This window comes from Gopherus evgoodei, chromosome 5, assembly GCF_007399415.2.
Source record: "Gopherus evgoodei ecotype Sinaloan lineage chromosome 5, rGopEvg1_v1.p, whole genome shotgun sequence".
NCBI classification, from domain to species: Eukaryota; Metazoa; Chordata; order Testudines; family Testudinidae; genus Gopherus; species Gopherus evgoodei.
Window position 1 is genome coordinate 79,252,417 of NC_044326.1, and position 25,996 is coordinate 79,278,412.

The 25,996-nt window shown below is 44.5% G+C and overlaps 1 protein-coding gene across 1 annotated transcript in view; it reads right to left on the reverse strand.

Moving 5' to 3' along the window:
* RAPGEF2 (Rap guanine nucleotide exchange factor 2) overlaps positions 1–25,996 on the reverse strand; it is a 330,483-nt gene that overhangs the window by 14,035 nt on the left and 290,452 nt on the right. Inside the window, 8 exon segments of the mRNA XM_030563572.1 lie at positions 5,101–5,253; positions 7,757–7,936; positions 8,264–8,487; positions 9,559–9,582; positions 10,419–10,542; positions 10,647–10,858; positions 13,582–13,965; positions 14,631–14,871. Of these exon segments, the coding sequence (XP_030419432.1) occupies positions 5,101–5,253; positions 7,757–7,936; positions 8,264–8,487; positions 9,559–9,582; positions 10,419–10,542; positions 10,647–10,858; positions 13,582–13,965; positions 14,631–14,871 (1,542 nt within the window).

Below are 25,996 nucleotides of genomic sequence, written 5' to 3' on the forward strand. Positions count from 1 at the left end.
TCCTATGTACCATGCATCTGACCTTCACTGTCTAATTTATCCAAACAGGTTTCCAGTGTAAGTTCTGCTTATGTTAGGGGCTACAAGAGTCATTTTCTCTAAGACAAAGCCATTAACTTTAACATGTTCTCTCATTTTGTCTCCACATTTTGAACAAATAGAGTCAAGAATACTTCGGCACTGGGCCATTTGCATGATAGCATAGAAAACAGCAGAATTCACACTTTGCATGTAGATGATTGATCACCTCGCAAATATGGGCCTTGATTATAGCACTGCACGTAAGATCTGTCAGCTAAACCTGAGCTGGCCATCTAATTCTTTGTTTTCAGGCAATTAACATTTTCTAGGCTATGGCTAACACTAGACATCTTACTGCAGTGCAGCTGCACTGATGCAAGCTCTCTAGTGCAGATGATCTAAAGCTGATGGAAGAGAGCTCTCCCGTTGACTTAATTAATCTACCCCCAACAAGTGGCTGTAGTTATGTTGGCGGGAGAAGCTCTCCCTCAGACATAGTGCTGTCCACATGAGCGCTTAGGTCAATGTAACTTATGTTGCTCAAAAGGGTGGCTTAGGGCTTGGCTACACTTGAGAGTTACAGCGCTGGTGGTGGCTTTACAGCGCTGTAACTTACTCCCCATTCATACTGGCAAGGCACATACAGCGCTGTATCTCCCTGGCTACAGCGCTGGTTGTACTCCACACGGACGAGAGGAATAAAGAGAACAGTGCTGGTGCTGCAGCGTTGGAGCGCCAGTGTAAACAGTGATTAATTTTACTACGCTGTAGCTGACCTCCGGAATTTCCCATAATGCTTTAACTAAAGAACTCTCTTTGGGCTTGGCTACACTAGAGAGTTGCAGCGCTGGTGATGGGGTTACAGCGCTGCAACTCAGGATGTGGCCACACTTGCAAAGCACAGCCAGTGCTGCAACTCCCTGGTTGCAGCGCTGGCTGTACTCCTGGTCTGCCTCGGGTGTAGCGATTCCAGCGCTGGTGATGCAGCGCTGGTCAGCAAGTGTGGACACCACCAGCGCTTTTATTGGCCTCCGGTGTATAAGGAAGTATCCCAGAATTCCTGTCCACAACAAACCAGAAGAATGGCTGAACTCCGATCTCCCCGTAGCTACGCTAAAAAACAAACACAGCTGCTCTTTGCTCCAGCGAGCAAGCCAGCGAAGGCAGGAGAATTGCTTTGGAATGTTCAAAGCTGTTTGCTTGAGGAGAGAGGGGGGAGGGGTAATGTTGAGCAACTGTTTATGTGGTCTGATGGCTATTTAGGAGTGCATAATTAGCATTTAGTGAACAAGAGACAGGTGGGGGAAAGGTCAAAACTTTTAAAATGATTGAAGGTAGGCACTGTGTATCTTCCAGTCCTTACAACTTGCAAGGCAGGGAGCTGAGAACAGTGTCAGCTCCAAAAATCCACTCTCTCTGTCTCCCCCACGCTCCCTGTCACACTCCACCCCACCCCCCTCTTTTGAAAAGCACGTTGCAGCCACTTGAATGCTGGGATAGCTGCCCACAATGCACCACTCTCAACAGCGCTGCAAGTGCTGCAAATGTGGCCACACTGCAGCGCTGGTAGCTGTCAGTGTGGCCACACTGGAGCGCTGGCCCTACACAGCTGTACGAACACAGCTCTAACTACCAGCGCTGCAGAACTGTAAGTGTAGCCATGGCCTTTGTTTTGTTGTGATGCCTCTCTTTGTTTTTTTGTGAACTCCGGGCTCCCTGCTTATCTAAAAAACAAACACAGCAATTGTTTGCTCGAACAGAGGCAGGCAGAGAATGTCCACAGCTAGTGTTTGCTTGAGGAGAGAAACAGCACAGTGGGGACAGGGGAGAGGGAGTCCGTTGGAGCAGCTGCTTATCTGGTCTGAAGGCTATTTGCATTTAAGAGTGAATGAAGAGGGGTGGGGGAAGTGGTCGGAATTTGCAAGGCAGTAAGCTGACATAGTGTCGGCTCCAAAAATCCACTCACTCTCTCTCCCCCACGTTCCCCCTCATCCCCCTCTTTTGAAAAGCACGTTGCAGCCACTTGAACACTGGGATAGCTGCCCGCAATGCACCACTCCCAACAGCGCTGCAAATGCTGCAAATGTGGCCACACTGCAGCGCTGGTAGCTGTCAGTGTGGCCACACTGCAGCGCTTTCCCTACACAGCTGTATGAAGACAGCTGTAACTTCCAGCGCTGTACAGCTGCAAGGGTAGCCAAACCCTTACTCACACCCCTGAGCGACACAAGTTATACTGACATAAGTGGTAGTGTACACATAGGGTATGGCTACACTTGAAATTTCGGCAGCGCTTTGAAGTGTGAGTGTGGTCGGAGCGCCAGCGCTGGGAGAGAGCTCTCTCAGCGCTGCACGTAAACCACATCCCTTACGGGTGTAGCTTGCAGCACTGATTACACTGAGGCTTTGCAGCGCTGTATCATGCCCTGCTCAGAGAGGTGTTTTTTCACACCCCTGAGCGTGAAAGTTCCAGCACTGTAAAGCGCCAGTGTAGCCAAGCCCAGAGTCTTAGAAAGTTTATCCTAAAAGCAGTTCTTTAGGAAGGTAAATTATTAAAATGTAATTTTGTGATGAATGCCCTATCAGCTATTATTTTATTACAAAATATTTGTATTACTGTAATGACCAGGATCCCTAGTCATTGTGCAAGGTGCTGTACAAAAAGAATTTAAAAGATAGGTTAGAAGCCATTCAACAACATACTTTTGTATGTAAGCATGCAATTATAATTTTTAGTTTGAAAATCACCATTAAGCTTCAAAGAGATTTCAGTGGAGCTATGCAGTTCATACAAACTGAGGATCTCTCCCTAACTCTGTCAGATCTGATTAAAGTCAAGAGAGAAAGCACATTAGTTCATGGTGCCACTAAATCATGGAAATACTTTGAAGTTTAGAACCATTTTCACAGATTGCTTTACCAAATACACAGTACTACATTTCCTCTTCATTTATCTGATCCCGATTCCTTTTTCAATAAATGCACTGGCCTTGACAGAATGCGATCAAATTCATATAAATTCACACCTTGCTAAAGTCTACAAGATAAAATTATGCTGAGATCTTACAAAGACTTGAGTTGATCATCAAAGGATTTTCTGCATAAGATCCTCCTCTATCTCACCCCTAAAAAAGCTCACTTCAGCAGTGCTTTTGGATATGTAGTTGTACTTTTAAAGGACAGACCCCTCATCCCTTTTAAAAACATTAGCCGATTGCATGTGTGATCTTTTTCCTTCTGGTTTTGTAAGCCCCACCTATCCTACGGGTCTGTGGTGCACTGTTATTCTTGTTACTGTTCTCAATTTCAAGAGAAGAGGAGGAACTGATTAGATCTGACTGTCTGGTGCCATAAAATCTCAGCTGATTGCCACTGCCACCTAACAGTAGGATGAGAATAGAGTTTAGATATCCATTTGCCAGACACAGGAGAGAGTGACACCCAGATGAAATGCACACAAGTTTCAATTTCTCAGCATCACAGTGCAATTTGGTGGGAGTTATTACTACAGTGAAATCTAGAACTGTCCAAGCTCTATCACAAGTCTGAGCTCTTACTGTGTGGGTCTCAACTCTGATACAGATTTTTTTTAATACAACTTTCTCTCATGCAGCCATTAAAATTGATTTCTATGTTATTCTGAAAAGGAAAGGAGGAGAAAATGACCTTGAGATTACTTGCTATAGGAATATATTATTTCATTTCTATAGTGACATTTTTTTTCTGCACTTGATCTTTTTTCTCTTAATTAACAACCAGAGCCAGTACAATGAAAAAGGAAACAGGACAGAAATTCATCAGGAGTCTTAAATCATCTTGTTTAAATTCATTTGCAGTTTTGGCCAGTCACACTGGACAGTAATCTCTACCAGTATATTTTAAGATAATTAATAGAAGCTAACTCAGTCAAGAAAGCCTCATTGTGCAAAGCCATGTGTCAAACGTCCACCTTGATTCTTGGGATGACTAAGGTGTTCGCGTATAGGAAATGTAATGCTTTGCTGATCTGAGCCTTTAACACTCTATGGAAAATCCTGTAATCTTGCATCGGTCCCTCCCCATCCAGCACAATTGCACAGTAGGTAGGCATGATTTTAACCTAGTAATTCCTTTAGAAATCAGCAGAGGGCTTCGTTATTATACCCAGTGATGCTCCAAGGTGCCACTATGAGCTCTGAACTTCTGCCCATGTATGCTGCCTTTGGTAGGAGGCAACTGAAGGAGACATGTTTTTCTCTGAAGTAGCAGTAAGGAGAGTTGCTTAGTGTGATGGCTCCAGGATACTCTAAACTAGTGGTCCCCAACCTTTTCGTCTGGCAGGTGTCAGACGAAGGACCACTGCGGTGGTGGAGCACCAGCCGAAATGTCATCAAATTGTCGATGGCAAGTGGCGTCACCGAGAGGCGTCCCCGCCGAAATTTGGGGGTGACGCCTCTCGATGACATCACTTGTTGGCGACAAGCATCGTCATCGAGAGGCGTCCCCACCGAAATGCTGATGAAATTCGGCGGCATTTCAGCAGGTGCTCTCCCGGGGTCCAGGATGCGGGCGCATTAAGATGCCCCTGCGGGCGCCATGGTGCTTGCGGCCACCGCGCTGGGGACCACTGCTCTAAACCCATCTTCCTGTGTTTTGATAACAGTATGGCTCCCAAAGCATCCACTTGGGCATCACTACTCCATTTCCGTGCCAATCCTCATGTGGCAGCATAAGTAGGGAAAGATATCACGCTTACGGCTTATCCAGACACACAGGTAGCATGCAGCAAACTGTGGTGTAAATCTACAATGCGTTAGTCTGCTGTGCACTAAATGTCCATGTGGACCATGCTATCACACAATGAAAGGGCATTTTGACTTATTCTGCTTTGAGACGCAAGTAGATCAGTGTGCACTAGTGAACTTTTAGTTTGGTAGCAGAATCCACGTGAACAGTTAGTGTGCTGTAGATTTACATCCCAGCTTGCTGTTCATTAATTGTTCATCTAGACAAGCCATTAGTCTCCAAGATCCCCTCACAGTTATTTCTAAAGCCTATAGGTTTCAGGAAAAGGAAGGGAAAGTGTTGCACATATTATACCTTTCCTTGGAGAGGTGTGTGGTGATGTGGGAGGAGAAGACAACTGTGAAGATGCATTTGATATTGTGTCTTCAGCTTGTTTCTTGTGACGGTCCAAACTTCCTTCTTCAGACAATGAAAGAATTTTTTTTAAAGCTTGTGGGGAGTTAATGCCTTTAAGGAAAAATGAATGAATGAATGTATTAAGCTGGAAATATATACACTTGTTAATTTTACAATGCATTATATGCACCCTGTAAAGATAAAATATTTATCTTCCTTGATTTACTAATACCACTTTGAGTGAACTCATCCTCACAGGAAACCTGCACAACACTTTCAAAAAACAAGCCTGGGAGCTTAAATTCATAAATTCACTAGACACTAAAAATCATGGACTGAATAGACACACTTGATTTATGGCTTATTACAGCTATCTACAACTCACTAACAACGCTTCCAGCTGGTTCCCTCCCAGCCCCTCCCCGCTTTCCTTTCCTCCCTATCACTTGAAGGGTGTTAAAAGGCCACTTCACCTTGAATGATCCCTTGAAACATGTGTTAACTATTTATGCTAAACGATCTGTTCCACCTTGTATTCAGCTATGACACGCTGAGTATGGCTATGTCTACACTTGCATTTTTGCTGGTAAAACTTATGTCACACAGGGATATGCAAAAACACACTCCTGACCAGCATAAGTTACAATGACGTAAGCATTGGTGTGGACAGCGCTATGTTGGTGGGAGACGCTCTCCCGATGATGTAATTACCGCTGCTCGTTGGGAGTGGTTTAATTATGCTGATGGGAGACCTCTCTTTCATGGGCATAGAGTGTGTATATAAACATTACAGCGGCACAGCTGTGCTGCTGTAAGGTCTCTAGTGTAGACATAGCCTAAGTTTCCCAGACCTGAAGAAGAGCTCTGTGTAGCTCAGAAGCTTGTCTCTCTCACCCACAGAAGTTGGTCCAATTAAAAAAAAAATAAAAATTACCTAGTCCACCTCATCTCTCTAATACCACTTTTAATAATCTAAAAAAAAAATAAATAATTTACTCCTATTTACGGTATGCTGTTTATTTCTGTATTTTACTCAGCTTTGACAATGAAATTGGACCACTCTGTTTTAGATTCCAGTTCACATCTACTACCAAAATACTGCGTGTGTGCGTTTCCACCTGTTCATCGAAAAGATCTCCTGTAACTTGTGTTCCAAAATATTTTCTCTGCAGATCTATCACCTGAGAGATGCATGTGATGAGTCCTGGAGATCAAAACTAAAAAAAAGGGTGGAGTTGTTCACAATCCCTCAGAGATTCCAATGTTTATTGAAAGGTTACATAAAAGGACCTCAGCTGCTCTTCAGCTGCTTTGGATATTCAAAATAGCTTAGAATATCACCAAAGAAAGTGGTGTGGAAAGTTGGGCAAGTGATGGAGCAATATATTCCTACAGTTGGCTTTCTTCCTTTCTCCTTTGAGAACTGTCTCTGCACAAACAATATATTTTGGGAGACTAGCAGTAACAACTCCTAGAGAAGACTTAGAGAGCAAAGACTGAAGAACTGCTCTCATGAAACAGGCATCAAGTTTGCTGATTGAAAGTGCAGATTGATCTACATGTGACAGCTCTGCAAATTTCAGGAGTGGAGTTATTTTTTCAAGCATGCTACAGAATTTGCATTTGATCTACAGTACTCCCGTGTTGCAATCAATAATCCAGAATTATTTGATTAACACAGTTTATTTGATCCTCTAGACAGCAGAATCTATAGAACTAGACTAATACTACATTATTTCTTGTTCATTTGGTGTTCATTTTTTAAAATCCCTCTTTTGTAGCCTAAACAATAGGTATGAGAGACCCTAATAGCAGGTGGTGACAGAATAGAGCAATGTTACTGGAAAATCACTCCCTGTATAAAGGGGATAGCTAGAGTATCCTGCTTAGAAACAAATTTGAGAATATGTTTTTAATTCAAATCAGATATGAAAAATTTCAGACTACTTCAAACACTGCAACAGGATGAGCTACTTTAGCTGCCAGAGAAAGACGCGGAGAAATCAAATTATTTATAAGATATTACCATTCTCCTATTTCAATTTGTGGCATCCCAAACAGTGGAACTTTGGCACTGCAATAGAAAAAGATTTGGGGGAACGTGGTGGTGAAGGGCAAGTGTCAAATGAAATAGTTAAAAGCTACAGCCCACATTTTCAAAAGTGATTAGTGACTGGGGGTACTCAACTTGACATACCTTGGACAGGCCTGATTTTTGGAGGGCAGATGCTCAAACACTTTTGAAAATCAGGCCCCTTTATGGTCTCTCAGATTGATCACTCAAAAATGGAGACAAGCAAAATCATTAGTGACTTGAAAATTTAAGCCCAAGGGTCTAGTGAACCAGCCAGAAGACCTATTATCACCAGATGGAAACAAGTCTACAACTGAAAAGGATAAGCCAGCCAGACCCCTTTACTAGGAGTAGTTTTCTCCTGTTTATCTGCTAGGAGGAGGATTTATATATGCTGTCTAAACTGATAGAGGGATAATTGAGCACTAACTTGAACTAAATGTTAAAATATTTCACCAGTTCCAAAATACACCTGCTTGAACTATACAAAAACATTCAAACCTTTTTAACAAAACACACCCGCCCGCTCATTTCACTTACCAAACGGTGGGAGGTCTTTCACTGGTACTTTCTTGCGAGAGGGATAGAGGGACACAGCAGGGACCTGCAATGCTTGGTTTATTTTATGCTGTTGCTGCACCTTCTGCTGAATTCCTGCCCTAGGTGCCACTGGTGACATTTCCTGTTTCCCAGACCGTTTGTCCCCTGGATTCTTCGGTACTTTGTAATAAATGGAAGAAACAAGGAATTAACTTCTGTTTCAGCAATCTTTAAGTAAAAGGTTCAAAACTCCTGAGTTTAATTAAAAGGAGTTAAGATACAATGCGGACTGCAGTATCCATACCTATTTAAAGAGGCAAAGGGAGGGAGAGAGCTTTAATTCCTTTAAAACATATATTGTTTTTAATTATAAAATCTTTGCTGACCTTTCCACATAAAAGAGCTCAGAGAACAGGCATGTAAGTGACAGGAAGATATAGCCCAGAAGTTAAGTTACATGCAGATATAAGCAGCTATTTATAATGCTTATTTCATGAAAAAGCTCACATGTGTTGGTAGCTGGCTCACACTGCAGAGACAGTGTTTGGAGGCTCTCTTCATCCATTTCCAGGTCCAAGTTAGAGAGGTACTGCTTCACTTTTCGTGCCATTTGAGCATCTTCATACAGTTTTTTGGCATTGAGAAAGGAGCTGCGACGTACCCGCTTTTTGTGTCCCCCTGTTTGTGCAACATCTAGCACTGCTGCATTTGTACTGCTCTGGCTGAGAGACCTGAAGTGAAGTGGGAAAGAGGAGAAAGATACACTTAGTCCACCACGGTATCACTTCATAAACTGGAAACATGCAAAAGATTCCATGAATGTCAGTCTACGGTCAAAGCTTACATGCCTCATTCCAGTAAGTCAAACAGCTATAATAGATAGAAGATGAGAATCAAGAAATCTCTTTATTTGGTTAAAAATAATAATTTATGTATAATTAAATAAAATAAGTGCCTGGAACCTATTCTGCTCCAACTAGGCAATCTCCGTTCACACATCTAGAAAAGCATTCAAGATAGCCCTCCCACAAAAGTCAGCTACTGAGAAGGTTGGAACATTAAGAAAAGCTCATGCAGCAAGGCAATGCTGACAGACAACTGTAGCTGAGCCTCAAATTTAAATACAAATTATCTAGAAAGTATCTTCAATATAGTCTTAATCTGGGTTTATAAAGACCTCAATTTCAGTAGTAATGAAGAAAAAATATATTTTTTTATGCCCTAACTTGAGTATGATGAGCTTTTTGTTAAACAAATGATCAATTAGTCAATGAGGAAATAAACGTCATGCATTTCAATTTGTGTATGTATATATGGAAGCTATTTGTGGCTTCTGATTTGTTAAGAGTAAAAAATGGAGGCTGGATTTAGAGTGAAAATATAGTTAGTTGAGCTGTAAAAAACATGATACTTCAGTTTTTAACATCAGTGGATTTCATCTTCAGTCATTTATCAGGTATATGTAAATTAGTTCTAAATTTTAGTTGTAGAGCTATCCCCATTCTATTTTGGAATTTCCTTTCTATTACAAGCCAGACTGGTTATATTAAAGTCAATTGTATTGGTGTGCTAAATAAACAACCCTTCCCCAAATCCCACTCAAAAATATCTGTAAATAGTTTCACAGCTCTTGTGTTTTTGACCTCAAAAGCAAAAGCACCATTGGATTAAACTTATTGTAAGTACAAAAGGGTTAAAAGAAAAATGTCAAAGCATCAGAAAATTAAAGACAGCAAGTAGAAAAACAATGCAAATGGTCAGAAAAGAATGTTTGTCTGTGTCAGTTGTCTCCAACCACTTACCCCAAACTCCTCCATTTCTTCTTCCTGCAAGTGAGAGCCATGAAGAGTGAAGCATGGGTTTAGGAAGAGACAGAGAAAGAACACAAGCTCAGAAAGAAAAGACCAGACCTCAGGACAAGCAGTACTAGAAGCCCACAAAAATTAAAACAGCCTTATCTGAGGAGCACAATCAGATATTAAAAACTCTTCTTGTTCAAATTAAGCGAGAGTGCATTACACTATCTCTACACAAAACCAAACAGCAATCACTTCACATTCTCCAGCACCATTGATTTATGCTGAAGTTCAAATATTCCTATTTGTAGTAAACTGTGAGCAATTTAGATTGTCGTATGCATCAACATTTCATACATAAACTTTTCTCTAATACAGTACATAGTGAGATAGAATATCTTTATTCAGACTATGAATTGGTGGGATCTCATCATGGAATCAGGCAAATTGGTTGTCAGTGGGAGAATATAAAACATAGTTTCCTCCATGGTAAAATCTGTAATTGCTTTCCTTTTTAAAACAGATTTTTAAATGTGGATACAGTACATAACTGTGATTACCTAAAAGTGGTACAAGGTAGTGAATGAGACATTGTATATCTATAATGCTGTAATACAACCAGTGATACAGAAATTATACAGTCCAATCTTGTAACTGAAAACTCCCATTGACTTCTATGAGTGTTCCAGGCATAGAAAGAACAAGAGTCCCCACAGGTGGGAAGATAAAGTCTCATCTTCCATTATTTAATTTGCAATGTTTCTTTTGTAAAGGGCTGTGGAGGGGCACTAGAGAATTACTTATTTCATTATTGATACTCAACTTTTTGTCTCAATCAACTGAAGCTCTGTTGAAGACAAACCTACCTAGTTCTGAACATTACAGCAGGATCCATATTAACAGAAGCCATTCGACCAACATGACGAATTTCTTTTGCAATCATTCTCAGCTTCTCAAAATTGACCAAGCCTTCCACTTTTGAGTCATTTCCTATATTTCATAAAAAGAAGACAAGTAAATAATAATGGTATCAGCTACTAGGCTGCAAAATCCATTTTCTGTGGAGATAAAGAACCAAACTATTTTGCATTTACCTTCATGAAGGAATGTAAGGTCCTTTTTGATAACAGGGAAGAGAGGAATAATGGGAGGCTGTAGGTTCTGGCTGTTCAGGACATTACGATATTTTGCCATGTTCCTAGACGGATCAAACAAGTCTTGAAGATCTTGAAACAGCTTCTCATATTTGCTTGGAAGTTTTTCCCAAGTAGTGCGGAGCCTTGCAACCGGTGCCAAATTCAGGCCACTGAAAACAGTTCATTAGGGTTTTGTTTTGTTTGTCCAATTAACTACAAACTATTTAACTACTTACAAACTATGCAAATTTAATAGAAAGAAAACTGCAACACCCAAATATAAAACTATACAATTTTGTGTAGCAGAAATATCATATCCCATATCAGGCAAAGTGTTGTAGTACAGCAATCAAGTGCAAATATTGGTAAGCAAAAATTGCATTTTGAAAATGTGCATTATAAAATCTACACAATAAATCTGTTATGAAAATGCATATCTTAAAGGTATGAATTTTATATTAACTATAATGACTGATGGAATCTATACAATGCAGTATACCCAGATTGGTATCTGCCTCCACTATAGAAGAGTTGTCTGCCCTTTACCATGGAAGTTTACAATCTCTAGGTATATCTGGACTCACAGTCACTCCTGGATTCCCAGACTGTGTCAGTGACCAGGGATGCTTATCTCCAAATCTATATCTGGTGATAGTGCTAAGACCATTTCCTTTGCCACAATCCATGTGCCATGTCACCTCCAGATGGAATTGCTGAAATAGACTCTATACTTAAGGATATACAGGAGCTGCAGCTGGCTGAAAAACCTGTAGTCCACTCCCTTAGTGCTGTTGGCAAAAGGAGTACTTTACACCAGTGGTCCTGACTAGCTATTCACTTCTGGCTGAAAAGGAGGTATTGATATCAATCTATAAAGTCAGCTATTGTTCAAATCCTAGCTAACTGACAGGCTGCCTCTCGCCCCATATTATGAAACAAGACTTAAGCTCAGCTGAAGTGGCTGAACTAAGTCCCTAGATTTAAATGCCTCAGGGGCGCTGACAGATTCCTAGCCAGGGTCTCTGATTTTAGAGAATTTTCTTCCCTTTCTGGTCTGATGGGGTTCAAATCCACTGACCTTCAGGACAAGTGGCAGAGATGATTTTATTTTTAAAAACAAAGGCTTTTGCATGGAAGGGTGATAACAATATATGCCAACAGCCTTTTTTTGTAGCCTGTGATATTTCCATTTCTATTATTATGGTGTTATTTTTTTTATTTCCGCAACCTGAAGTATTCTGAAGAGTTGAAGTATTTCTTTAATACAGGTACTAGACATTTTCTACTTTTACATTCTGCAATTTAAAATTAGAATATAAGAACGGCCATACTGGGTCAGACCAAAGGTGCATCCAGCCCAGTATCCTGTCTACCGACAGTGGTCAATGCCAGGTGCCCCAGAGGGAGTGAACCTGACAGTTAAAGATCAAGTCATCTCTCTCCTGCCATCCATCTCCACCCTCTGACAAACAGAGGCTAGGGACACCATTCCTTACTCATCCTGGCTAATAGCCATTAATGGACTTAACCTTTATGATTTTATCTAGTTCTCTTTTAAACCCTGTTATAGTCCTAGCCTTCACAATCTCGTCAGGCAAAGAGTTCCACAGGTTGACTGTGTGCCTTGTGAAGAAGAACTTCCGTTTATTTGTTTTAAACCTGCTGCCCATTAATTTCATTTGGTGGCCCCTAGTTTTGTTATTATGGGAACAAGTAAATAACTTTTCCTTATTCACTTTCTCTACACCACTCATGATTTTATATATCTCTATCATACCCCCCTTAGTCTCCTCTTTTCCAAGCTGAAAAGTTCTAGCCTCTTTAATTTCTCCTCATATGGGACCCGTTCCAAACCCCTAATCATTTTAGTTGCCATTTTCTGAACTTCTTCTAATGCCAGTATATCTTTTTTGAGATTAGATTACTTTGGGGATTTAAAAAATTTTTTTAAATACCTTAATCTGAGGAATTTTATAACAAAATTTCCCCCAGTTGGATTTCTGCACATGAAATACAAACCCCTGAGAACAGACAACAGTAAAACAAATACCCAAATTCAAAGTACTGCATTCAAATTACTTCTATTGCTTTCTTCAGCTCCAGATAGGGTAGATAATAGTACACTCTCCCACTGGGAACAATTTTTCTTTTGTCAACAGTATAAGCAGCTAAAACTACAATCAATACTATACCAAGACTCAATAAATGCAGGGTTACTGAGCACCTTCTATGAGGTAATGAACATCCTGACTCCCACAGTAAAGCAGGAGGCGAAGTCAAATAGCACTTCATGAGATGAACTTGGTACCTTGTAAGGATCAAGCATCAAGACAGAAAATACCACAAGCCACCTGCTTTCTTATAACTGCAAATTCTTTTTACTATCCACCTTCCCCTATTACCTTTCCCATAGGCACAACCACAAGAGTAGAACAAGGGGATATGCAATCCTTTTGATATCCTTCCTCCATGCAGCTGCTGGACTTATTCTCATTCCTGGACCCTCTTAAATTTTTTATTTTTTTTTCTAAGTTTGAGTATCTCTAACTTTGCCATCCATCTCAAAATTCTCTTTCCTCCCATGCCACACAACTTCAGTATTCCCTAATTCCTCTAGTTTCCGTTTTTATAAAGCTGGTCGAGTTCCAAGGATTAGTTCAATAAACATTTTAATATCAGGATACAAGATTCTTGGTGGGAAAAAAATCTTTTCCTATCTTTTTTAGGAGTGTCCAAAGCTGACGGTAATAGTATTAGTCAGCTCCCTTTCTGTTTAATGCAAATTTCTATTCAGTTTGAAGTATTACTCCTGAGTAATCTGAACTGAATTCACGGTAAAACAAACAAACAAACAACAACAAAAAACACACCACACAAACCTTCCCTTATTTACCTGATAATTGCAAACATGGAGTTGAAGTTCTTGCATTCCCTGCAGTGCAGTGCTATCTTAATGAAGTGTTTAATGATCTTCATTCTTTTTAGCTGATTGGTTTCTCTTAGAATCTCAGATGCTACCCAAAATGTTTCTTGGTTTATCACTTCTTCAAACTTTTTCAAGTTAGCACAACTGGTTTTAGATTTGAGTTTAAACAGGTCATCTATGTACTCTGTGGGTTCAATGTTACGAAACAGCTCAAAGTTTCGCATGGAGAGCTGAGCAGCCATCTCAACAGTACTGAGCTGCAGTAAGGAAATTTGACTTTCCCGCAGTAACTCCTGAGCATCTTCATCTGAACACAATGTTTCTGTCTCCATGTTGTTTTTCAGATAATACCTATACAAATAAAATAGAAGAAGAAAATTGATAGCTAAGTTCATCATATACTAGAGAAAAGTTACAGACTGCAATTATGTGTGTGTGTATATATATATATATATATATATATATATATGTGTGTGTGTGTGTGTGTATGCTCTAATTAGCTTAGGCCAGGTCCACACCACAGCGTTAAATCGATTTAAACAGCGTTAAATCAATTTAACGCTGTAACCGTCCACACTACAAGGCACTTAAAATCGATTTTAAGGGGTCTTAAAATCGATTTCTGTACTCCAGCTAAACAAAAGGAGTAACCCTAAAATCGATATTACTAAATCGATTTAGGGTTAGTGTGGACGGATATCGAAGTTATTGGTCCTATTCTTTTACTGAGCTACCCAGAGTGCACCGCTCTGGAAATCGATGGTACCCTGGGACCATGGACGCACACCACCAAAGTAATGTGCCCTAGTGTGGACGCATAAAATCGATTTTATAAAACCTATTTTATAAAATCAATTTTACTAATATCGATTTAAAGCTGTAGTGTGGACGTAGGCTTAGAATAGTAACCTGAAGTTGAAATATTTCTGGGGAGAAAACAGACTGTCACAAGTTTGCAGACACTCATATGCATTAGAATTCTTATTAAAGTGACATAATATAAACCAAAGTCTCACCTGCCACTTAGCTGTATCCTATCAGCAAGCTTGGATAGCTGATCTGGAAGCCTCCTTTGCTTGATTACACCCTCTGGAGTGACAGAGACTTCACACAAAGAATACGCATCGGGAGTAGCAGTTACAGCAAACTCTCTAATTGCCTGAATGACCACTTCCTTTGCTGTTGTGTCCTTACTAATCATAATATAACGACTCTGCTGGTCTGCCTTGAAAACCCTCAGAACTTGGTCTGGTAAGTCTGAAGAAGAAAAACAAACAAACCACAAATGCAAATAAAAGTGATGATACCACAGGAATATATCTTACTTCTGACATCAGGGTCACTGTGTTTTCATTCTTCTCCTCTTTCCTCTCCTGAAATTTTTTTACAGGAATAGTTCCTAACTGATATGCATCTGGTGGGTCTAACCTGAATTTAGAACCGAAAACTTCATCTACAAGAGACCATCTGAAACCTACTAATACGGCAGAAAGTTCCAGGCTTAAGGACTCACTTATGGAACCTTTCAAATATTAGAGTGAGACCTGCATAAGATTTTGTGGATGTAGAAGATTGATTTGGATCCACTACAAAGGATAAGACTTGCAGCTTGGAAGTCTGGGTTTCTCTGGTCTATAAAATGGACTGCTCCCAGTCTGGATTATATGCCGCTTTTAAATAGACTCTACTCCCCATCCTAAGTCCTCGACTCCTATACTGAGAGCGCAAAGAGTGTGTTTGTTTTGTTGCCTTAGAAAGTTTTGGATTTCTGAAAAAAGTGAAAGAGTTAGTGCAGAGTTTCCTCCCCACTACCCAAAAATGGAACCTCTTACAGATCACCAGAGCAGCACCTGCAAGAAAGTGGATAGGTAAGGAATGGGTACTCACCTTATACAGAAACTGGAGTTTGAGATGTCTGTTCCTATGGGCTCTCTAGTTCAGATGTACTTTGACTGGAGTACGGCCCTTTCGGCCTGCACATGCACTCTACACATCCTCATGCTCTGCACTGAGTATATATAGGCCTGCACTGGTAAACTGCAATTAGTTCCTTTTCCACTGCTATGTCCCATAGAAGAAACTTGGAAGCTGAGGGGAAGGAGGGTGGTAGAGGAACACCCAAAGGTACACACCTCAAAGAACTTAAATTATTCCACAAGGTGAATAATCTCTTTCTTCTTCAAGTAGTGTTCCAATGGGTGCTCTACTTCATAACAAAAGAAGGAAGCTTCAGAGTCAAGTCTAATACTGAAGACAAGACTGCTTTCCCAAGGACAAGAGCTAGAGGTATAAACCATCATGCAGTTCATGGAAAATGTATGTAGTGGAGACAAAGTTGCAGCTTTGCAGATCTCAACAATGGGAATATTTTTTAGTAATGCCACAATGGTAGAGAGAGACCTTGTGGAATGGGCTAATATCTACAATAACAAGAAAGAATACATCCAGATATCCATCTGAAAAGTGCTTGGGTGGAGATTGTGGACCTTTTGGACCTCTCAGCAATTGATAAAACAGTCTTGGAAATTTTCTAAATGGTCTGCTTCCATCCAAATAAAAGACCCTCATCCTCCTGATGTGCAAGGTGTGGAAGGCAGCATCCTTAGTCAAGGTGTTTCTGATCCTTATCATAAGGTGTGAATTTTATGTGCTATTGTTCATTCACTGCTTCCACAGACAGTTGGGCACAGTATGTGAAAATAAAAATTCAGGGCTCTGGGCTGGAATGCAATATTCTTTTATCAGCATAATTGCATGTTGGTGGTATCACTGCCAGAGTTTGCCAGAAATTTTGCTAGGGTCTAGTAGGGACTCATTAATTTGCAAGCCAACATTAGCTGAAAGTGACAACTAAAGAATATCCAGGAGCTTGACTGCGACTCTCTGACATCCTCTAAGGGGACTGGTAAAGAGTCTGCAATACATTTAATTAATTGTTTGAAATCATCAGCTAGAGAAACTGGAGACAGCATAACTGCCTCATCTGAAAGACATGCATTTGCAGAGAATCATCCTTATCTGCTCCGGCCTCCTGCTCTTCAAGGGATTCCTGTACCTGAGGTAATGGAGCAGGGATAGATAAAGTAGGAGAATGTCTCTTTCTGTGGTCCCCACATGAGAAACTAGGGACTCGTGAGAATTGTTGTCGACCTGCAGCTCAAGGATCTCAGTATGGCCACTGAAGGGGTCAATAAAGCATGGGAGGTGGCATCCAATGGTGCTAGAACCAGTGCAGAGAGGCATGTGTTCATCCTTAAATGTAACTCTTCTATCTCCCCAAAACAGTCAGGAGGGAAGTCCCTTTGTTAAGTAGAGGAATCATGCACTGAGATTTGGGTCACTGAAGAGAATTCCTCCTCATGTAAAGGAGGAGCAATGCCACTCTGAGGGTACTGGATAATTGAATGTTACTCTCGCTATTGACAGACGTTTGGTACCCACTAGCAGGGGGGACGCCGGCTCATCTTAAACTAAGACGACCCTGGAGCATCAGGTGGGTTGGTAAAGGGAAAGGTTCTAATCAATACAGAGAGCATAGATTACTTTGGTAAATCTTATCTGATGGAAGTAGATGGTACTGATGAAGACGGGCTGGGCAGAGCAGAGATAGTACAAGGACTGCAGCAACTAGAGTTCTTCAGGATGTATATCCATATGGGTGTACTACTTAACGTGTGCTTACACCCCATGCAGTACCCAGAAATGGGATATGAGGTCTCTAACGCAGTTTTACTTAAAGGATCCCAAGGCTTTTGCGAAGTTGACCACTTATGAGGAGAATGAGTCCTCTTCTGTGAGTCTTCCCTGAGTCCTCCAAGGACATCTCCTGAATATGCATAGGTGGCTGTGCAGATGTTGATGGGGCTGTGATGGAGTAGGGGCTGTCTGTGTGGGGAATGGGAGAGCAGGGGAGGACTTTAGGGGATGGATGATACCAGAGCCTGTAACGTGAGTTAGGTAAGGGAGGGGAAAGGTCAACACCTTTGCCCGGGAAGGGGGACAAAGGAAGGGAGTGGCAGGAGGGAAGCAGTTTGAGTTTGGGCTTGGGGCTGTGTGGGCAGAATTCAGGGTATCCTAGCTAGGATCCAAGCACCCTGAAAGCCCAGAAGGAATCGATGGAGGGGTCCTGACTGCGCCTGCAAGCTCTGCTGTAACCTGTGTTCCTGTTGTCCAATAAACCTTCTGTTTTACTGGCTGGCTGAGAGTCACTGTGGGTCCCAGGAAGAGGAGTGCAGGACTGGACTTCCCACACTCTGCAGTAACTGGTGGCAGAGGTGGGATATACTGCACCCCGTGGACAACGCTTCCTGTAGTAAGTGACTGGGGAGCAGTAAAATGAAGGGGTGATTAACCCCTGGGAGTGTGTGCCCAGTGAGAAGGACTTTGCAGTAACAGGGTCCCCTGGGGGATTGCAGTGAGCGGTCCCGGGGCGGAGGAGTCTACAGCTCGACCCTGGCAGAGAGGTGGTGACCTCAAGAAGGGCTGGTGCACTAGGGGTCCCCCTGGAAACCGTGGGGAGCGGCAAGCACCCCGGCCTGTGAGTGGCCAGCAGGAAGATGTATGCCAAGCGGCGCAAGTGCGACCTGCTGGAGCTGTGCAAGCAGAGGGGGCTGCGCCTGGGGAGGCTCACCAAGGACCAGCTGATTGCCCAGCTGGAGCAGGGAGACCGCATGAATGAACGGAGCCCTGTCTCTGAGGGAAGCAGCCGGGCAGATGCAGCGCAGGCACCAGTGTCTGTCCCCGCTGGGAGTGGTCAACCAGCGGACGAGGGCTTCCCGAGACCCCCCCCCCCCTTCCTAGGCCTAGGGGAAGGGCGAGGAGGAGCCCCCCAGCCAGCAGGGGATCCTCCCGACGAAGCTCACCCCCCAGCAGGGGATCCTCTCGGCGATGCTCAGCATCCGTGCAGCGGATGCGGCTGGAACACGAAAGGGAGCTGAAATGGGAGGAGCTCGAGTTAAAGAGGCAAGAGTTGGAGGAGAAGGTGAAACAGCGTAAACATGAGGAGAACCAGCATAAATGTGAGGAGAACCAGTGTAAACATGAGCGGGAGGAGAAGGAGAAACAGCGTAAACATGAGCTGGACCTGGCCCAGCTGAGGAGCAGTGAGGCCCTGGCTGCGGTGAGTGAGGGGGGACCCAAGCCTACAAAGAGCTTTGATAAGCACTTGCTGCCCCGGCATAAGGAGGGTGAGGACATAGATACCTTCCTGACGGCCTCTGAGAATGCCTGCGAGCTGCACAGTTCTCACCCCCTTACTGGACTCCACAGCTGTGGAGGTGTACAGCCGACTGAAAGGGGTGGAGGCAGGGGACTACGAACTGTTCAAACAGGCCTTGCTCCGCGAGTTTGGGCTGACTCCTGAGATGTACTGGAAAAAGTTCTGGAGCCAGCGTAAAACCCGTGAGGTCATATACCTACAACTGGTCAACCGGGCGCAGGGGTATACCCGCAAGTGGACAGTTGGGGCCCAAACTAAAGAGGACCTGCTTGACCTATTCATACTGGAGCACCTGTATGAGCAGTGCCCATCCGACCTGAGGCTGTGGTTGATGGACCAGAAGCCGGAGAACCCAGAGCACGCAGGCCAACTGGCCGACCAATTTGTGGACAGTTGGGCAGGGGATGGCAGGGAGGAGTCTCGAAGGAGCAGGCCTGCCTCAACGCAGAGAGTGAGTCATCATGGGAACTCCCAAAGGAGGCCTATGGAGAACCCCTCCAAAAGGGGAACATCCAGCGTCAGGTCCCTCCAACCTACTCAAGGGGACCCATGAGACATGGGCTGCTATCGCTGTGGCCAACGAGGCCACATACAGGCCCAGTGCCCCAAGCTCAGGCACAGACCAAGCAGACTCAACTCACAGAGAGTGGACTGGGTAAAAACCCAATCGGAGGAGGGGCTACATTCCCAGGAAAGGGGAGCTGGCAACATACCACCTGTGAAGGAGGGAGGAGGTCCCCAGGTCAGCTCCTCTGGGGGGCTAGATGCTCCAGGCTCAGGGTTTTTGGTTTACCAGGTGGGCACAGGGCTGCCCTTCTGGAAAGAGTGCATTGTTTCCCTGGAGGTAGATGGGAGAAAGGTCACTGGGTACTGGGACACGGGTGCAGAGGTGACGCTGGCCCGGCCCGAGGTGTTGGCCTCAGATCGGATGGTGCCCGACACCTACCTGACCCTGATGTGCATGGGCGGGACCCCATTCAAGGTGCCTGTGGTGAGGGTACACCTGAAGTGGGGGGCCAAGGAGGGCCCCAAGGATGTGGGGTACACCCATATTTGCCCACGGATGTGTTATGGGAGGGGACCTCGAGGACTGGCCCAGTAACACCCAGAGTGCCCCGGTTGTGACTCGTAGTCAGAGTCGGCAAAGGGCACTGCACCCCGACAACGGGGAAGGTACTCGACCCGAGGTGCAGGACCCTAACCCAGGGGGCGGGGAACGCCCAGGGGCACAGTTCAGAAAGGCTGCGGCCTCAGACCCAGCCAGCAAGAGAGAGCCAGCCCCCATCCCTGTCCCAGCTGCTGAGTTCCAGGCCGAGTTGCAGAAAGATCCATCCTTGCGGAAGCCCAGGGACCGGGCTGACCTTAGTGCGGTACAGACCATGAGGAGAGGTTGCAAGGAGAGGTTCCTGTGGGAGTAGGGGTTCCTGTATCGAGAATGGGCTCCCCCAGGGGAAGTAGAGTCATGGGGATCAGGAGGCAGCTGGTGGTTCCCCAGAAGTTTCGCCACAAGCTGCTGTACCTGGCCCATGACCTCCCTCTCGCAGGGCACCAGGGAATCTGGCGCACCAGGCAGAGGCTGCTACAGAACTTTTACTGGCCTAGGGTCTTTACCCAGGTCCGACAGTACTGCCAATCCTGTGACCCCTGCCAGAGGGTGGGGAAGGCCTGGGACAAGGGGAAAGCGGCTTTGAGACCTTTACCCATCATAGAAGAACCTTTCCAGAAGGTGGCCATGGACATAGTGGGACCTCTCAGCAAGACAACCCGGTCAGGGAAGAAATACATCCTAGTGGTGGTGGATTTTGCCACTCGCTACCTCGAGGCAGTGGCCTTGTCCTCTATCGAAGCAGACACAGTGGCAGATGCGCTGCTGACAATTTACAGCCGGGTGGGGTTCCCCAAGGAGGTCTTAACGGATCAGGGGTCCAACTTCATGTCGGTCCTACTCTGGTCCTTATGGCAGAAATGTGGGGTCCAGCACAACTGGGCCTCAGCGTATCACCCCCAGTCCAACGGGCTGGTGGAAAGGGACGCTGAAGACGATGCTAAAAACATTTATGAACCAGCACCCGCAGGATTGGGACAAGTACTTACCTCACTTGCTGTTCGCGTACAGGGAGGTACCCCAGGAATCTACTGGGTTTTCACCTTTCGAACTGTTGTATGGAAGGTGGGTAAGGGGGCCCCTAGACCTGATGAGAGACGAATGGGAGGGGAAGGCTGCTCCCGAGGGAAAGTCAGTGGTGGAGTATGTCCTGACCTTCTGGGAAAGACTGGCCGAGCTCACGGGCCTGGCCAGGGAGAATCTGGCCCGAGCCCAGAGGAGGCAGAAGGTCTGGTATGACCGCACGGCACGGGCCCGGGCCTTCACCACTGGGGATCACCGGGGATCAGGTCATGGTTCTCATCCCCGTGAGGAGAAACAAACTCCAGGCCGCCTGGGAAGGGCCCTTCAAGGTTATCAAGCAACTGAATGAGGTAAACTATGTGGTGGAGCTGTCAAACCGGGTACATCACTGTCAGGTGTACCATGTGAACATGATGAAACCATACTATGACAGGGGGAAATGTGGTGTTGGCCGTGCGTGGACATTGGGAGGGGCAGGGAGATGACCCCTTAGTGGATCTATTCCCTGGGACAAAAGCTGGTTCCCCCCTGGAGGTGATTCCCCTCTCTGATCAGCTGACCCCGGGCCAGTACACTGAGATCAGAGGGGTGCTGCATCTATACCGACAGCTGTTTTCCAACCAGCCTGGACGCACTAATTTGACTGTCCACAGGGTGGAGACCAGGTCACTTTCCCCTATAAGATGCTCCCCTTTTCAGGTCACCGGTAAAACTGCCCAGGATCTTGAAAGAGAGGTCAGAGACATGCTGGCTTTGGGGGTGATCCAGCCGTCTTCCAGCCCTTGGGCCTCGCCAGTGGTGCTGGTCCCCAAGAAGGATGGGTCAATCCGGTTCTGTGTGGACTATCGAAAGCTCAATGCCATTACCGTATCTGATGCCTACCCCATGCCCAGGCCTGACGAGCTCCTAGACAAGCTGGGAGATGCCCGGTACCTCACCACTATGGATCTTACAAAGGGCTACTGGCAAGTGCTGCTGGACGCAGATGCCAGGCTGAAATCGGCCTTTATCACCCCTCTGGGGCTCTACGAGTTCCTGACCCTGCCCTCCGGCCTCAAGGGAGCGCCTTGTAGATCAGTTACTGAGGGGGATGGAGAGTTTTGCCGTGGCGTATATTGACGACATCTGCGTCTTCAGCCAGACCTGGGAGGACCACATGTCCCAGGTTAAACAAGTCCTGGACCGACTCCGAAAGGCTGGGTTAACAGTAAAGGCTGAGAAGTGCAAGGTGGGGATGGCTGAAGTATCTTACCTGGGCCATCGGGTGGGGATCGGCTGCCTGAAGCCAGAACCAGCCAAGGTGGAGGTGATCAGAGACTGGCCTGCTACCGAAACCAAAAAGCAGGTCCAGGCCTTTATTGGGATGGCGGGGTACTATCGAAGGTTCGTGCCCCACTTTAGTGCCATAGCCGGCCCCATCACTGAACTGTGCAAAAAGGGGAAGCCAGACAAGGTGATCTGGACTGAGCAGTGCCAGGAGGCTTTCTGGGCGCTGAAGGAGGCTCTGGTTAGTGGCCCAGTTCTGGCAAACCCAGATTTTGACAAACCCTTTATGGTGTTCACCGACGCCTCAGACATGGGACTGGGAGCGGTGTTAATGCAGGAGGATGAAAAGGGGGAGAGATACCTCATCGTGTACCTGAGTAAGAAGCTGCTACCCCGGGAGCAAAACTATGCGGTCATCGAGAAGGAATGCCTGGCCATGGTGTAGGCCCTTAAGAAGCTGGAGCCATATCTCTTTGGGCGACACTTCACCGTGTACACCGACCACTCTCCCCTGACCTGGCTGCACCAAATGAAAGGAGCCAACGCCAAGCTCCTGAGGTGGAGCCTGCTCCTGCAGGACTATGACATGGACGTGGTCCATGTGAAGGGAAGTGCCAGCCTGATAGCGGATGCGTTGTCCCGGAGAGGGGGCCCTGAACTTCCCCAAGGTCACTGGGCAGAGTGACCCCGCTCAGTTCAGTCTCGAAGGGGGGAGAGATGTGATGTCTGTGTGGGGAATGGGAGAGCAGGGGAGGACTTTAGGGGATGGACGATACCGGAGCCTGTAACGTGAGCTAGGTAAGGGAGGGGAAAGGTCAACACCTTTGCCCAGGAAGGGGGACAAAGGAAGGGAGTGACAGGAGGGAAGCAGTTTGAATTTGGGCTTGGGGCTGTGTGGGCAGAATTCAGGGTATCCTAGCTAGGATCCAAGCACCCTGAAAGCCCAGAAGGACTCGATGGAGGGGTCCTGACTGTGCCTGCAAGCTCTGCTGTAACCTGTGTTCCTGTTGTCTAATAAACCTTCTGTTTTACTGGCTGGCTGAGAGTCACTGTGGGTCCCAGGAAGAGGGGTGCAGGACTGGACTCCCCACACTCTGCGACAGGGGCACTATGCTCACTCACAGGCTGATGTCTGGGGTGGGGGAGCGGTGGTTGAAAGGCATGGAGTGGCGGGGCTGTGAGAGGTCTCCTGGCCTGGATCTGAGGCCGTCTGGAGACAATACTTCATCATTAAGTGCATAAGTTTTATTTTCTGATTCTTTCTGGCTCCGCTTTTAAAAGCTGAGTGGACGATACACTTATGAGGGAATGTGTGTGCCCCCCAAGCAGCAAACAAACCGGGAAAGCCCATCACTGACAGGGATAGCTTCCCAGCAAATGAGGCAACATTTGAAACCTGGATATCCTGGCATACTCTGGACAATGGGGATCTCGAACGAAACCCGCCTCCCCTACAAAATCAAGGAAGGAAAGGAAATCTAAGACTAAGGACAGGATTTGAATAATAAAGTGAGCACACTAGCACTCTGTCTCAGGCCAAGGCAGCTGAGAAGACACGGAAGGCTGTTTCTCCAAGCAGCCCTATCTGTCTTTGGCGGGGGGCATGAGGACACAAGGGTGCAAGTGTGGGCCAAACAGGCAGTACTACCAAAAATTTCTAATCAAAGATGTTTGGGGTATAAGCACATGTGCAGAGAGAGATCCTACTCAAAGAAGAACTGGCCAGTTACATATGCAAACAGATTTGCATGGACAGTTGTACTAATATGAATGCAACTTGTGTCTAATCTTTTAAAAAAATCATCCCCTTTCTCTTACAGTATTAAATATATAAAACCAAACAACATACATAACATTTATGAATTGAGACCTGCAACTTCATTAATTTTTCATGCCAGTGTTTTATAATTAGGAATTAAATACATTCAATCAAGGGATATAGGTATAATCATTCAGCACACAAATATTTATAAGGTATTGTTTAAATAGCTGATAATACAATGGTTGTATTGGGATTTTATTACTTTTAAAAAAAAGTAAGAAAGAGAGACCTCAAAACTAAAACCTTGGATTTGAATATCAGTATAAACTTGGTGGGAGATTGAATCTGGATCTGGAGATGAACTCACAATTTATCATTCTGGCAATTTCCAGTCGAAATAGAATATAAAAAGCAAAGCTGTAGAAAATCTTCCAGCTCACCACTGGATTTACTATAAGGGCACAATAATCCTGTCCCCCATGGTATTTTTCATGGTAAAGGTAAGCACTTCCACTCTAATCTTTTAATTGACTGGGGAAGTGAATATATTTTCAAGAGGTAGATAAGCTTTGATATTTGTGTACATGTCATGGCTTTAAATTCTGCTCTGTTTTTCATCAAAGTAAGAGGAGGGGCAATTTGTATTCTTATTCCGAAGGACATAAAGGTCATATGAACTACATGAAAACAGAAAGCAAAAGAGAAGTCTCCTGGATCTACTGCCAAGATTAATACTTAAATAGACTGATACTGATAAACCAACTGCTAGACAAAAACATTTCCTTTGAAGAAAAGGAATCTTATTTGGCAGCAATTCGGAGAAAAGGGAATTTACTATTAGACCTGAATGCGCACTACATGCATATTTTGTAAAAAAAAACCCTACAAAAACACGTGTATTCATCAACAGACATGTCGCGATAAAAACAAATATTACAGAATGTTTTTCCCATTATTGCACGATGTTACCAAACCAGTCAATTTAGGGAACACGAGAGTTCTTCTCTCTCATACATGGCTTGTTTTATATAATGATATACTGTGATCACAACTGGGATGTGCACATTTATTCACTATTTTGCAACCTGAAGAACAGCAATGAAAAAATATTAAAACTGACTGATTATCTCATAATTTACATATTCATTAGGCTAAATTTAGGCCAATTCAGTCATTTCCTTGAATTTCATATCCCAACTACAATGATTCAGTAATGCCTTTATGTAACCATATTTATAAGCCTATTTTAAACATTATTAATGTATGATAATCAAAACAGAGCACTTCATTGCTATGCCAAATATTCAGGTATACTAGACCTAGACAAATTGCAAGCTCACTCCACTGGACTCCTTGTCGTTTTTGTGGATACAGAGTAACATGGCTACCCCTCTGACATTTGTTTCCCTAAAGAGTGAGGGTTCAATATGCTTTGCACATTACTAATACAGCTCTTCCTTCTGTGAACAGAGGTTCCTTCAGAAGAAGGCTTTCAGGGACAGAGCATGTTTCTGTAATTTCTGGGTTGCTCTGCCATCTTGGGCAGGAGAAGCAGTCGAACCCTGAAGGAATGCCTCAGAGATTTGCCACTGTGGCAAATGTCTCAAATAATGTCCAACCCAGAGTGAATGAAGGACACACCCACCCACTCACTCCTCACCTCGGCCAAAGACCTGGACCACTGCCGGGTGAGTAAAAAAAATTAAAAAAGGCGCCTAAGGCGCGGGGCCCAATTCCAGGGAATCGGGGGAATCGGCCTAAAGCCAGCCCTGACTGAGGGCCTTCCAACCTTTTGGAAGTTACCTAAGACTTTACAAGACAGCAATCTGTAACATCACTGCTAAAAATTAGATCCAAGAACTTTTCAATGATTTTGTGTGTGTGTGTGCGCACGTGACTTCTGTAACCATTTTAACTCTCTCCTCTTTCTTTTCACATATAAATAAACCTTTAAATAGTAGATACTAAAGGATTGCCAACAGCATGATTATTAGGTAAAATCTGAGTT